The following is a 13,921-nucleotide window of genomic DNA, read 5'->3' on the forward strand; positions in this document are numbered from 1 at the left end:
TCGGGGACCCCTTAGATCCCATTTTCTGATAATAATTTTATCATATTCGTGTTCCTGAGACAATTTCACCAGATGCTGCTTTTTTCTGGTGTCACCTTGTATCCTTGGAAACGAACTTGAATTTCAATAAATGTGAATCGAAGATTTTTTTAACTTTCATTTTTTAAAGGGTTAAAATGGATGAAAATAAACATTTTCATGCATGTTTCTATTGTGAAATTGTCTCAAAAAAAACGAATATGATAAAATTATCATCAGAAAATGGGATCTAAGGGGTCCCCCGAGCAAAAATTTACAACCAAAAAATTCATTAAAAGTAAAAGTATCTATTTGATGTGTTAAACTGCCTTACCCAAAGCGTACTCAGTCTAAGATGGTAGTTTCAGATGTCCCTTATAAGCTGCAGGTCGAACCGAGTTGATATCTGGATGGAACACTTTTTGATTTGAGTTTGTAAATTGTGCTATTTTTTCACTAAAATGCCAATAAATCCCTTTAGATTCAACCAATGGAGCATCCGCAGTCGAGCAGTTTTTGACAGTTCGCTCCATAAGAAATACATTGTAGAAAAAAGCAAAAACTGCTCGAATGGAAGTGCTCCATTGGAATGCTCTACCCTGCATTTTGTTGCATTTTTTAAGCCCTTTCAGATGCATTTTGAATTTTGAAATTAAATTGAATTTTGCTCAAGTTACAGTTTTTTACGATTTTTGACGTTTTTGAACCTTCAAACTTTGTGTCCCGATTTGCCCCGCTTCCCGTTGACCTAGAGTTCTCGTATTTTGGGCAGATGCTAGTTTTATATGCACAAACAACCCCTGAAAATTTCAGGCAGATTGGTGAGGTCGATGCGAGATGGGTATGCTTTGCTCGTGGACTCGCTCTTGAGTATTTATATTAATTTATCTTGTTTAGTTTATGTTTGTTTGTGATAATATTTGGCCTATTCTACCACCTCTCATAATTACATTTTGCCTTACTAGTCTTTTCTGTAAACGTAATGTTTACTGCAGAGATGATTCATTTGAGCACAGAGTATATGACAACAAAGTTTTGATTCTATTGTGCATGTACAAATATGATGATAAAAATTAGTAAATATGATAAAGTGATTGATATAAAGATTTTATGAAAAAAGATAGTTCATTTTGTTTGATTTTGTGATTGCGCTAGTTGTTGAGAACAGTTTGTTAAAAATTGTAGACTGATTTTGAACATGCAATAACTTACGTAATCGGAATTCAAAAATGCATACTATAATGACAGTCAGTTTTTGTTGCATAGATCTATTACATCAGTAAGATTTTTGCTCATGCGCATGCTATTCGTCAAAAGAAAAAGTTCAAAACATGACTAGCGCAATTTGGTCCCGCATATTTCGCGCTCGAAGATAGTCAACGTCTTGCAGAAATTTTGGATTCGAATTGATCCGACATTGATTGTACTTCGAGTAGAGGAATGTCACTTTATCTCGATATGCGATCAGCATGTTAAAAGTAAAAATTTCCTACCACCCTAACATAGCAAGCCCGCGTTTCTTCAGCTGGCGATGATTTTGCACCTTCTTCCTCCCTTCGTCAGCAGCCGAGATTTGTTGTGAGAGAGGCCTGTCACCTCACAGTGACAGGTTTATTTCAATTAATTGACACTAAACGTGCACGCGGGGAGGGAAAAGAACTAGTCACGCCGCGTCGATAGATGGACTGATGGGCTGGTCGGACGGACAGTAATGGCTTATTAAGTTGAAATGTGCAAGCAATGGCAGGTACTAGAGGATTTGCGGCGGTGGTGGCGGCGCCATGCAAAGGTCAAGGTTTTGGCTTAAGATTTTTTTTAACGTATTTAATTAGGCATGACAAAAGTCAACTCTAATAAGTTAGTATTATTTTTCAAAGTTTGTATTCTTCTACCTAGAAGGAGTGTAAAATCATATCAAAATTTAGCCATATAACATTCTGAATAATGAGGAAATTTTTATTACTTCATGCTTCCCCTCGAGATGAGTCTGCGCAGAAATTTTGTTACTCTTAATCAGATGTTATTTTAAAAATTAACAATTTTAGTAGTCTTAATTTTTTTTTTAAATTATATTTTCACGTTGTAAAATCAATGCAACTTGCGTGGCGAACAACACAAAAAGTATGTCAAAATGTCTACCGAAGCGCAATGTGTCAATTTGCCACATGAAAATAAATTTAAATCGATTTGCGTCTCCGCATCACTTCATGAGCTCGGTAATTTGCATTTGCTACACGCATTTCAATCAAGTTCTCGGTGGCGCGTGAGCTCTCGGGCCCATTTTGCGGTCACTTTACCTTTTACGATTTCGACAGTGCCGTTTTAAGCACATTTTTATTTTTCACTTTCCATAACGGTCGCCAGCAGTCAGCTGTGCTGGCCGGGGTAAGAAGAAAGGTCCGAACGGGCCCCGACCCATCCATCGGGTCTAATGAAGTTGGCAGCATGGAATAAAATAAAACACACGCGCCAGACAAACGTACGCATCAATCGCGATTTGCGCGTTCACTTTTTATTCGAGGGGAACGATTGGGTGAAATGATCGAATTTGCCAAATTGATAGTTCACTAACATTTAAAATGCATCTATTCAAATAACTTTTATTTTTGAAAAAAAAACATGAAAATTTTAAAAAGGTACGCTGGAATTATATTTTTTATAAATTGATGGTCTATTTTACTCTAAAAGTCCCCTCCCATATTCTCCGGTAATGCGTCAACTTTTCCCTCCTCCTATCATGTTTTTTTGCATGTCTCTGTTAACCGCAGGTCGAGTCAAACCAGAGGAAGTGGAGAGGAGGTCCATCGACGCGGAGTGGTGGACGGGGAAAATAAAATCAAATTGCACGTGGAGTGATTAAAATAATTGGGACCTTGATTTTGAAAATAAAAATGCGCGTTGAGCGCGCGTACCAACCGGCTGGACGAGTATTGTTTTATTGCGTTCGCCGGACAGGTTGACGTGGACGACGATTGTGGAACATTACTGCAGTAAGTGTGGACTTTCTCATGTTTAAAGTATATATTGAATGGCTGTAATGATTTAACAAAATTAATCATTCCCCGAGCAGACGGAAATAACGTGGGAATAACATTTTTTGTTATTTGAAAATACTAGGCCAATAACATTTCATGTTATTTATAACAATATTTGTTATTCGCCGTTATGATTCTTTTGTTATTGGATTGTTATTGTAATAACAGACTAATAACATTTTGCGTTATTCTTCGAACAAATCATTGTTATTATTTTTTGTTATTTTAACAACTAATCTGATCATCCCAATAACAATTGAAGTTATTCTTCCATAACAAAAAATGTTATTCCCAAGTTGTTTTGACTTTCAACCAATATCAGACCAATAACAAATTTTGTTGTGATAACATAAACTGTTATTAAGCTCTTATGCAAAAATGGATTTTACAAGAATATTCCATAACATTTTTTGTTATTTTAAAAGTATTTGTTATTGAAATGGCATGAATTTGGTTATTACCGTCTGCCCGGGTCCACCCTTAAAAAAAGTGCATGAATGATATCAAAATGAACACTTTGTTCGTGGTTCCCATTTTCATGAACACTTGTTCACGATATTGGGAACTCTTTTTTCTCCGTGTAGTGAAAACAGCAATTTAAGTGATAAGGCTAGTACTAGTAATGGCTTTGGACTCTGGACAAACCAAAAAAGTTGGAATAGGTTAAGTAGTTTTGGTATAAGATGTATAAGTTTTCAAAGGCCGGTTGGCACTGCCTTAAGTTCTAATATTTGAGGGTTGGGAAATATTTGTTATCTACTTATTGAAATGTAGATCTATCACAAAATCATAATTTAAATATTTGATGAAATATTGTAAGCAAAACAAACACTTAAAAATATAAAGCAATCACAAAATCAGGTTGAAGTATACAAAACATGATAAAAAATCAAATGTCAAACTTATTCTTCAACGTGTGTTCAAATTACCCTACAAAAGTTGTTCATATTACCCCACAAGGCATGTCCAAATTACCCCATAGGGGTGTTCATATTACCCTCACACAACAATGTCATCAATGACCTTTGTCCTGGCTTTTGGGTTTCACCTAGAGTTGCTCCAAGGTCATACCAATCGAGTGGTGTGTATGTTTCAAATGTTTTTTTGTTTCTTTTTTAATAACGATATGAAACTCTACCAAAGTTTCTTGACCTACTTTGTAACCTAAAAGTGACTGTGTTCCCACATGACGGCGCAAGATTTATTTGTTTAGCTAAAATTAAAAAATGGGGGATTGTTTGATTGAGACAGCAGTCTGAATGCTTAGGTAAATAATGTTCTACTTATATTGATTAAGATTCTTACAAGAAATACAAGAGGGTAAAAAAAAGTGCATATCCATTTCAGACGAAAATCAATATCCATTATCTAAATTGTAGTAAATGGGAAACACAGATAAACAATTAGGAATCGCCCAGCTTTGCATAACCACTCCACACAAATAGAACATTTTCCAACTATAGGCTGCTAATTAAATTCAAGTAAAACAATTCAACAGCAATAATAATCTTAGCTTAACTGGTCATCCCGAAGGAGGGAGAGGTACTCACCACCACCCTCCAACAATAAACGTTTAACAGTGCGCGATAACAATAACACTTAACCTTAATTACCTCAACCACCAACGCCATGGTCAAGTTCCCTTGTTTCGACTCACCTGATTTTCCCACTTTGGAGCTGCCAATGACTACCACCTTGAGTTTGTTCAAATTTGTCATTTTCCAGTTGCCAGATCGCAGGTCCTTGTAGGGCTGGTTGCACTCCTCTTCCGCCGGTTTGGCTGATTCTGGAGGGTTCTGGGGGCCCTTCAGATGCCAATGCATCGGAATGTCGTTCGCGGAAACATTTGGGCTACATATGGGTGAGGCTTCCTTTTTCGAAAAGTCTGTTTGTTTTGCACTTTTTAGTTTCGGATTTAAAAAAATCTCAATTTTTATTCACATTATTGAAACAATAATAGACTAAAATAGAGAAAATAAAAGCAAAAAATGGCTTGTTCCCTAGAAACGAAACAATCAAACCAGATAAGAAATTGATATATTAATAAGAGTAATAAGTATATTTGAAGTTTTCAGTTGAGATTATTTGGTAACATATTATTTTATTTTTTCAAAATTTAAAATTTATTTGAGATTATAGCTAGATAAAGAAACGTGTTTTATCTGAAAATAAAAAGAGAAAAAATGTATTGTTAGAACAAAAAGTTTGGTTTTGATATCAGTTTGTGCTCCGGAAAAAAACTTTGAAGAGTGCGTAATGATTTAATCTCTCGGAAGATTTTGTTCCCTGAACCAAAATTTTGTGTGACCATGCTGATAATGTAGCCAATAAACTTGAATATAGAATCTTGTTTTCAATTTAAAAAAAAAAAACAAATTTATATCACTATGTTTAATAATGTAATGCTTGTTAAAATTCTAGTGACAACTCAAGGAATAGTACTTTTTTATTAATTGTAAGAACTTGCTTGCTTCATCAATCGAGATCATTTGTGATGAAATAATAAATCTGTAATCGGACACCGTATAAGGTGGCATTTCTCCGGTTTCTCAGAAGTATTCGTAACCACTAGGAAGCTAACGTTTTTCCTCAACACTAGCTATCTAATGCTGCATTGCTGTTGCCTTAATAAATGCAATTGAGGAAGATTAGTCCCGGCACTTACATTCATATTATGGCACCTCATATTCAACCGACGTTCCGAGAGTGAGAGATACCTTCTCTCTGTGATGGTCTCGGCAACACCCGGGAAACCTTAACCTAGACTGTGCTATCAGGTGTCGTCGTTGGCTCGATTTGCCTCCCGAGGGTAACGAAATGCGATTCGCAGGCGAAGCGATTAAATGATAAAATTAAAATATTCCAAAACAAGTCCGTCGCACAAGCACATCCCATTAACGAGCGACATAACCTAGAAATTGCAATTTGAGCTTCCCCAATCTGGCGCCGGCCATCGGACGGAAATTGCTCAAATGCATCTTCAATTCGCAGTGCTTTTCTTCGCCTCTTCCCTGTATCTACTTAATCAATTGCAACTTCGTGGCACTTGTTTTGCATCGTTTCAACTCACAAACTTGATCTCTATACCTAACCTAATAGGCGCCCGTGTGTACCGTACATCTGGAGCTCGATGGAGTCCAGAGACTGCCAGAATTGGGGCTGGGAAAATATGCAAATTTATTTATTTATTTCACCCGATTGGACAGATTGAGTTGGCGCGTACCAAGTCAAACACAACTCACAGCAAAACTCAACCTGATGCTTGGGTTGAGTGGAATCACGAGGCTTCTCGGTCTCCCTCTCTCCGAACGAGACCGAGTGCTGTTGATTTAGATTTCAAAATAAATAAAATATGCTGATGTGCAGAGTTGGATTTTGTACGCTCGTTACACGCTGCCAGTGTCACGTGGTGTTCGAGTCGGGAGCTCCATGACAAGTTACATTGAAAGTTTGCCTTTGTCAGTGTTTCTGGGCAGAATGGGTCTTTGAGTGGCCTCCTTGGAAATTAGAAATCTCTGACTTAGACACATCAGTTTTCTGATTTTGATCAAACTAACTAAATCTGCAAATATATTTCGAACCAAAATCAAGTGTCAATGCCCCATACCATTCATTCAATCTGTAGCAGCTGGAATGTGATGTGCCGTCAAAAATCCATTTTGAAAGCGACTTCAGCCCTTAAAAACTAAGTTGCTCCGTCGCCACATTGAACTCCAACTCCTGAAGTTTTAGCTCCGTTTTCAAGTTATTTACTTCTTAGGATAAAACATTCAATAAAAGTGAATTAAATAAGAAGATGTAACTCATCGGAGATTTATACAAAAGAAACCTATGATGTATTTCAAATTTAAAGGAAATAAAAAATATACTGGAAGTCGAAAGATGAAAACTAACTTGTCTAAAGAACATAAATCTTGAGGCCTTTTTTTCTGGGCCCCGTCCTGTCGCATCCGTCAAAAATAATGTCTTACATTATAACTAGAAGCAGATCTGCCAATGAAATAGAACACTTCGACCAAATCAACTAATCATTTTGATCCAATTATTCATTTATGGAAAATTAACTAACTTGAATCAAAAATCCAAACTTAACTGTCTGAAAGTAATTTGAATCTCAAATCAACTTGGATGGCACTAGGAACAATCATAATCGAAAATAGGGGAGCCGAGGACTACGCGACACAAAATGTTGGAAAATTTTTACCACTCACGGATATCACTCGAACTCCGCGGAATTTATTTTCTCAAAATTCGAGGGTTGGAGATAGACGAGTTTTGTCAAGATGAATCGATAGAGCAATTCAGTGTAATCTTTTGACGATTTTTGCGATCGTAATATTTACGAAGATGGAAATGACGTCCAGCCATAAAGTAAAACCCATACCTTTCTTTAGTAAGAAAGGCAAAAACTGGCAAATGCTTTTTCCGCGTACCCATTTTTTCTGAAATAATACCTACAACTTTGCCCAAGACACCAAATTGATCGGAAAAATCCTTCAAAAGCTACAGATTTTCGAATATTTACATACCATTTTTGCATGGGCAGCTGCCAAAATTGTTGACGACTTGTATGGGTGAACCAATGACACAAAATGGTTTCTTTGGTCATAGGGAAGACCCCCACAAAGCTTGAGTAAAATAAAAAATGCAAATATAATCCATTTCCAGTTTTGGTAGAGCATTGCTTGGGGCAAACGTAAACTTTAAAAAATATTTGCAACGCCTTTTTTCAAAATTTAGAAATTAAGAGTAACATTTTTTGAAATCATGCCTTAATTCACAATTGTTTATAATCGGAAAAGCAATATATTAACAAAAGATTGATTTTTAATTTGAAAAATGAGGGTAAATCAGGTGACATAAAAAAAATCTATAGGGGACTGTAACTCACACACCAGCAGTTTGATCAACTAAGTTGAAAATTGTAGGACATTTTCTCTGCTTTTCGCTTTACTTGATTTAATATTTTTGAGTTATTTATTTTCCCAAAATCATAATTAACACATGGCGTGGCTGAAGAAGAACTTTCTCAAAAAATCTTTCATAAAAAATATGTTTAAGGATCGATCCTCGGATCAATTGATTTTGTACGTATTTTCAACTGGCCTTATACCAGGTCAGTCAAAAATCCGTACAAAAAATCAAAAACCTTAAAACTTTCAAAAACGCAAATTTTACCGATTTTGATTCAACAACTTTCTACGTTTGAATAACTGATGAGATGTCCTTTTCTATTTTGGATAATTCACATGTTCATTTTGTATGTTTGTATGCCCCCGAAATTTTATGAAAAAAACATATGATGTATAATGGCTTTTCATATAATTAAATCACAATAATAATTACAAAATAAATAACGAATATATTTGCGGGATTCTGCAGCTTTACTCCTATTCACGTTCCAACTCCACCTTTAGACGGGTTTCGATCTAAAAAAAATGGTTAAAACAAAAATCAATTTCAAATGTTCGCAGTGCAAATTATTTTTGCACAGTGTTTTGAAATGTCGAGCCTCGTAGCCTTGTGGTAACACTTCCGCCTCGTAAGCGGTGGATTGGGGTTTAAATCCCGGCTCCCGGGACCAACACAACTGGTGATCGTTTCCCTTCTGGATTCGATTGCTTAGTAAAGGGGAGATAGTGTATCATCACAAGGGAATCACCTTAGAAAAGGCGACCTACGGAATGTTAACATTATCCTTAACATGTTTACATTAAGTTAAGAAACAGCCACTGAATTGGCTTTGTAAATGCGGCCCCGATACTCTTCATGAGTCATTGGAAAAATTTACTTTTTTCAAACAAATGAGCACAAGCGATATCAAATCGGTCTAACGTCATGTCAATCCGGACATTTAGTACCTAGCATATCATTTTTTGTTACACAAATATGATCCAACGATTGACACTTGTCCCACCAAATGTTTGCAAAATCACCCACAGAAAAAAAACAATCCCATCAGAAGACACCAAGCCGTGTCAACTTGTTTCCCAAAATTCCGATACACAATGTCCAGGTACATATTTTGGCCCAAAACAGTCGTTGCTTTTTTTTTTATTTATATTTATTCAAATTTCTCTTCCATGTACATTCATTCAGTTAAAATATTATTGAGTGTCCAATCACAAACGATGACTTTTCACCTCAATTTTAAATACTAGCAACTTTCATTTATTCATGAAATATTGTAGCTTTCGCTATTCAGTGATTTCAAATGTAGGAGGTCCTACATGTACAAAAGGGAAAAGGGATACCTTAAAACTAACTTATAAACTATATAAAGAGCGGATCAATGCAGCTGAAGACTGCAATGATTTTTGTCGAAATGCATCAATTATCTTATTGGACATAACATCCAAAGTGTCAACTTCGGCTAATTGATGAAGTTCACTGGTGCTGAACCAGGGAGGAAGTTTCAGAATCATTTTCAGAATTTTGTTCTGAATCCTCTGAAGTTTTTTCTTCCTGGTTAAGCAACAGCTTGTCCAGATCGGCACAGCATAAAGCATGGCAGGTCTGAAAATTTGTTTATAAATTAACAGTTTATTCTTGAGACAAAGTCTAGAATTCCTGTTTATAAGTGGATACAAACATTTAATATATTTGTTACATTTAACCTGGATACTTTCAATGTGATCCTTGTAAGTAAGGTTTTTGTCAAAAGCAAGTCCAAGATATTTCACTTGATCCTCCCACTTTAAATTTACCTCATTCATCTTTATAATGTGATGACTTTTTGGTTTAAGAAAATCAGCCCTTGGTTTGTGAGGGAAAATAATAAGTTGAGTTTTTGCAGCATTTGGAGTAATTTTCCATTCTTTCAAATAAGAATTGAAAATATCCAAGCTTTTTTGTAATCTTCTTGTGATGACACGAAGGCTTCTGCCTTTGGCGGAGATGCTTGTGTCATCAGCAAAAAAGTGATTTCTGACATCCTGGGGGCAAATCAGGCAAGTCAGAAGTAAAAATATTGTATAAAATTGGACCCAAAATGCTTCCTTGAGGGACGCCAGCACGTACAGGTAGTTGATCAGATTTGCTATTCTGATAACATACCTGCAGAGTACGATCCGTCAAATAATTTTGAATAATTTTCACGATATAAATCGGAAAATTAAACCTTTTCAATTTCGCAATCAAACCTTTATGCCAAACACTGTCAAATGCTTTTTCTATGTCTAGAAGAGCAGCGCCAGTAGAATAGCCCTCAGATTTGTTGCTTCGAATTAAATTTGAAACTCTCAACAACTGATGAGTAGTTGAATGCCCAAGGCGAAATCCAAACTGCTCATCAGCGAAAATTGAATTTTCATTAATGTGCGTCATCATTCTATTAAGAATTATTCTTTCGAATAATTTACTAATAGATGAAAGCAAACTAATGGGCCGATAGCTTGAGGCTTCAGCAGGATTTTTATCCGGTTTCAAAATCGGAATTACTTTGGCATTTTTCCAACTACTGGGAAAATATGCCAAATCAAAACATTTGTTGAAAATTTTGACCAAGCAACTTAAAGTTGCTTCTGGTAATTTTTAATTAAAATGTAAAAATGCCATCCTCACCAGGGGCTTTCATATTTTTAAATTTTTTGATAATAGATTTTATTTCATTCAGATCCGTATTAAAAACTTCATCTGATGAAAATTCTTGTTCAACAATATTCTGAAATTCTATTGAAATTTGATTTTCAATAGGACTCAAAACATTCAAGTTGAAATTATGAGCACTCTCAAACTGCTGAGCAAGTTTTTGAGCTTTTCCCCATTAGTTAATAGAATATTATCACCATCTTTTAAAGAAGGGATGGGTTTTGAGGTTTCTTAAGAACCTTTGAAAGTTTCCAAAAGGTTTGGAATAAGGTTTAATTTGTTCGACATCTCTTGCGAACTTTTCATTTCGCAGGAGAGTGAATCTGTGGTCAATAACCTTTTGCAAATCTTTTGAATTCGCTTCAGTGCAGGATCACGAGAACGTTGATACTGTCTTCGGCGAACATTTTCAGACGAATCAGAAGCTGAAGATCGTCATCAATAATGGGAGAATCAAATTTGACTTGGACTTTAGGAATAGCAATATTCCTAGCATCCAAAATTGCATTAGTTAAAGATTCCAAGGCTGAATCAATATCAGCTTTGGTTTCTAAAACAAAATCATGATTTAAATTATTCTCAATATGATGCTGATACCTGTCCCAATTAGCTTTGTGGTAATTAAACACAGAACTATTGGGTCTGGTAACTGCTTCATGAGAAAGTGAAAAAGTTACTGGAAGATGATCAGAATCAAAATCAGCATGAGTCACTAAAGGACCACAATACTGACTTTGATTTGTCAAAACCAAATCAATTGTTGATGGATTTCTAACAGAAGAAAAGCAAGTTGGCCCATTCGGGTATAAAACCGAATAAAGACCAGAAGTGCAATCTCTGAACAGAATTTTACCATTGGAATTTACTTTTGAATTATTCCAAGATTGGTGTTTGGCATTAAAATCACCGATGATCAAAAATCGAGATCTATGCCGAGTAAGTTTATTCAAATCCCCTTTGAAATAATTTTTATTTTCCCCAGTGCATTGGAATGGCAAATATGCAGCTGCAATCATAATTTTCCCAAAAGAAGTTTCAAGTTCAATGCCCAAACTTTCAATAACTTTTAACTTAAAGTCACGTAACGTGCTATAAGTCATACTACGGTGGATAACTATTGCAACTCCACCGCCATTTCGATTCATTCGGTTATTAGTTATAACTTTATAATCTGGATCACTTTTCAAATAAGTGCCAGTTTTTAAAAATGTTTCGGTTATAACAGCAACATGCACGTTATGAACTCGTAAAAGTTGAAAAATTCATTTTCTTTCGCTTTTAAAGAGCGAGCATTAAAATTCATAATATTGATGGAATTACTTAGATCCATGATTAAACTTCAGGGTAAGAACAACATCATTCGCAAATTTTAATCCAATCTGGATTGCTTCCATCATGGATGTAGCATTACTCATTGTTTGAATCAAACCAAACAGTGAGTTTTGCAAAAAGTCATTTTTCAAACGTAACATCGCCGAGATCAGAAGATCCCAAAGCGTTGCCAGCAGAAAAATTTTCAAATGAGATTTGAGGTACCTGCCCAATTTCAGAAAGATTGGTAGAGGATTTAAAATTCGTGGATGAACCCGAAACGACGTTAGCATAAGAAATGCCATTGTTGTTACCTAACTTTTCCACGGTAGGGGTATTTCTAGAATTGTTCGAGTGAGACAGCACGAACGTTTGATTTAAAGATGCAGGTACAACCTGACTTTGAGAAAATTTCGGTTTGGATTTCGGCTGATGCTTAGCACGAGAATCCAAAACCTTTTTCTGATGGGGCAATCCCAGAAATTTGATTTGTGATTTCCACCACAATTTGCACATTTAAATTGGGTGACTTCTTTCACGGGACAATTGTCCTTGTCGTGAGAAGAATCCCCGCAAACCATGCATTTTGGAACCATGGCGCAATGATCAGTACCGTGACCGAATGCCTGGCAACGCCGGCACTGGGTCAGATTCTGGCCATTACCGCCATGTTTCTTAAAATGCTCCCACTTTACCCGTACATGGAACAAAAACTGAACTTTGTCCAAAAGTTTCAAATTGTTGATTTCATTTCTGTTGAAATGAATCAGATAAAATTGTGAAGTCAAACCAAAGCGAGAAATATTCCCGTTTGATTTTTTCTTCATTGGTATTACTTGGGATGGGGCAAAGCCAAGCAACACCTTAAGTTCGTTTTTGATCTCATCCACCGACAAGTCGTTGGAGAGACCTTTCAAGACCGCCTTGAATGGCCGAGCATTCTTGGTCTCATACGTGTAGAAATTGTGTTTGTGGTTTTTCAAATAACCAACAAAAGTTTGGTGATCTTGTAAAGATTCCGTCAACAAGCGACATTCTCCTCTTCGACCAAGCTGGAACGAAACTTTCAAATTGCAAGTTTCCTTGCAATTCTTCAGTTGCGTTCGAAAGCTGGCCAAATCGGAGACGGAAGTCACTACAATTGGCGGAGCCTTTACTCGTTTCTCGACGGCAGAAGGCTCAGTACGAGGAGAAGGTTCCTTGTCATCAGTTTCGGATAAAACACCGAAACTGTTTGTCAATGGAATTGGAGGATTGACCTCACATTCAGAATCAGAATCAGACCTCAGAAGAGGCTGTTTTCTTTTTCTGTTTCCGTTAGCCGGTTTAGCGTTCAAACGCTTCACCGACGTAACGACCAAATCTTCAGAAGATTTGCGTTTACCTTTGTTTTGACGCATTTTGCAAGCAAAGTTCTCTTAAAAGATGGCTTCGTTTGTAAAATACAACAAAATTTCAGGTGGGGTTAGTCTTGAAAAGACTGTTTAGAATTTTGGAAAATAACTCAGGTAGTCTTTAAAAAGACTGTGAATTTTGTTTTGAAATAACTCTGAGCTTAGGTAGTAAATAATACCGCAGCTCTAGTGTCCGTTCACCACGAAGGTTCGCAAGACACTGAACCAGTCGTTGCTTCTTACTGCCATCGCACGTGTAACTCTATAGCCAACTTCCAAGTTCGCAGATTGTTCGCGACCAAAACATGCTGCAGAAGTCAGACAAAACACACGCTCGAATCGAAATCTCACTCCAAAGTGCGCCATAAAAGTAACGAATGACTCTTCCCAAAAGGTGGTGCAAATGAGTACAAGCTGGCAACACTGGCGCTGGCCACACTGTCTCCACTGGCTGACAGTCGTCAGTGGTTTCCCGCGCCCCAGCCATGGGCTGACACTGACTGTACCTACCAGAATGTCCCCAGGTTGGTGTGGTGTCAAATTTCCAGATTTGCTGGTTTTGTGAAACTGCGT

At 36.5% G+C, this 13,921-nt stretch overlaps 1 protein-coding gene across 3 annotated transcripts in view; it reads right to left on the reverse strand.

Annotated features, from left to right (window-relative positions):
- Positions 1–13,921, reverse strand: part of LOC6034943 (ras-related and estrogen-regulated growth inhibitor) — an 89,441-nt gene that overhangs the window by 5,552 nt on the left and 69,968 nt on the right. For 2 of the 3 annotated variants that reach the window (XM_038248066.1, XM_038248067.1), the window contains exon 2: positions 4,711–5,014. In XM_038248066.1, coding sequence (XP_038103994.1) covers positions 4,711–4,876 — 166 coding nt within the window. In that variant the 5' untranslated portion in view covers positions 4,877–5,014. Of the gene's footprint in view, positions 1–4,710; positions 5,054–13,921 lie in introns of those variants that run through there. The other variant, XM_038248065.1, reaches the window with a different exon arrangement.

Source organism: Culex quinquefasciatus, chromosome 1 (genome assembly GCF_015732765.1).
Source record: "Culex quinquefasciatus strain JHB chromosome 1, VPISU_Cqui_1.0_pri_paternal, whole genome shotgun sequence".
NCBI classification, from domain to species: Eukaryota; Metazoa; Arthropoda; class Insecta; order Diptera; family Culicidae; genus Culex; species Culex quinquefasciatus.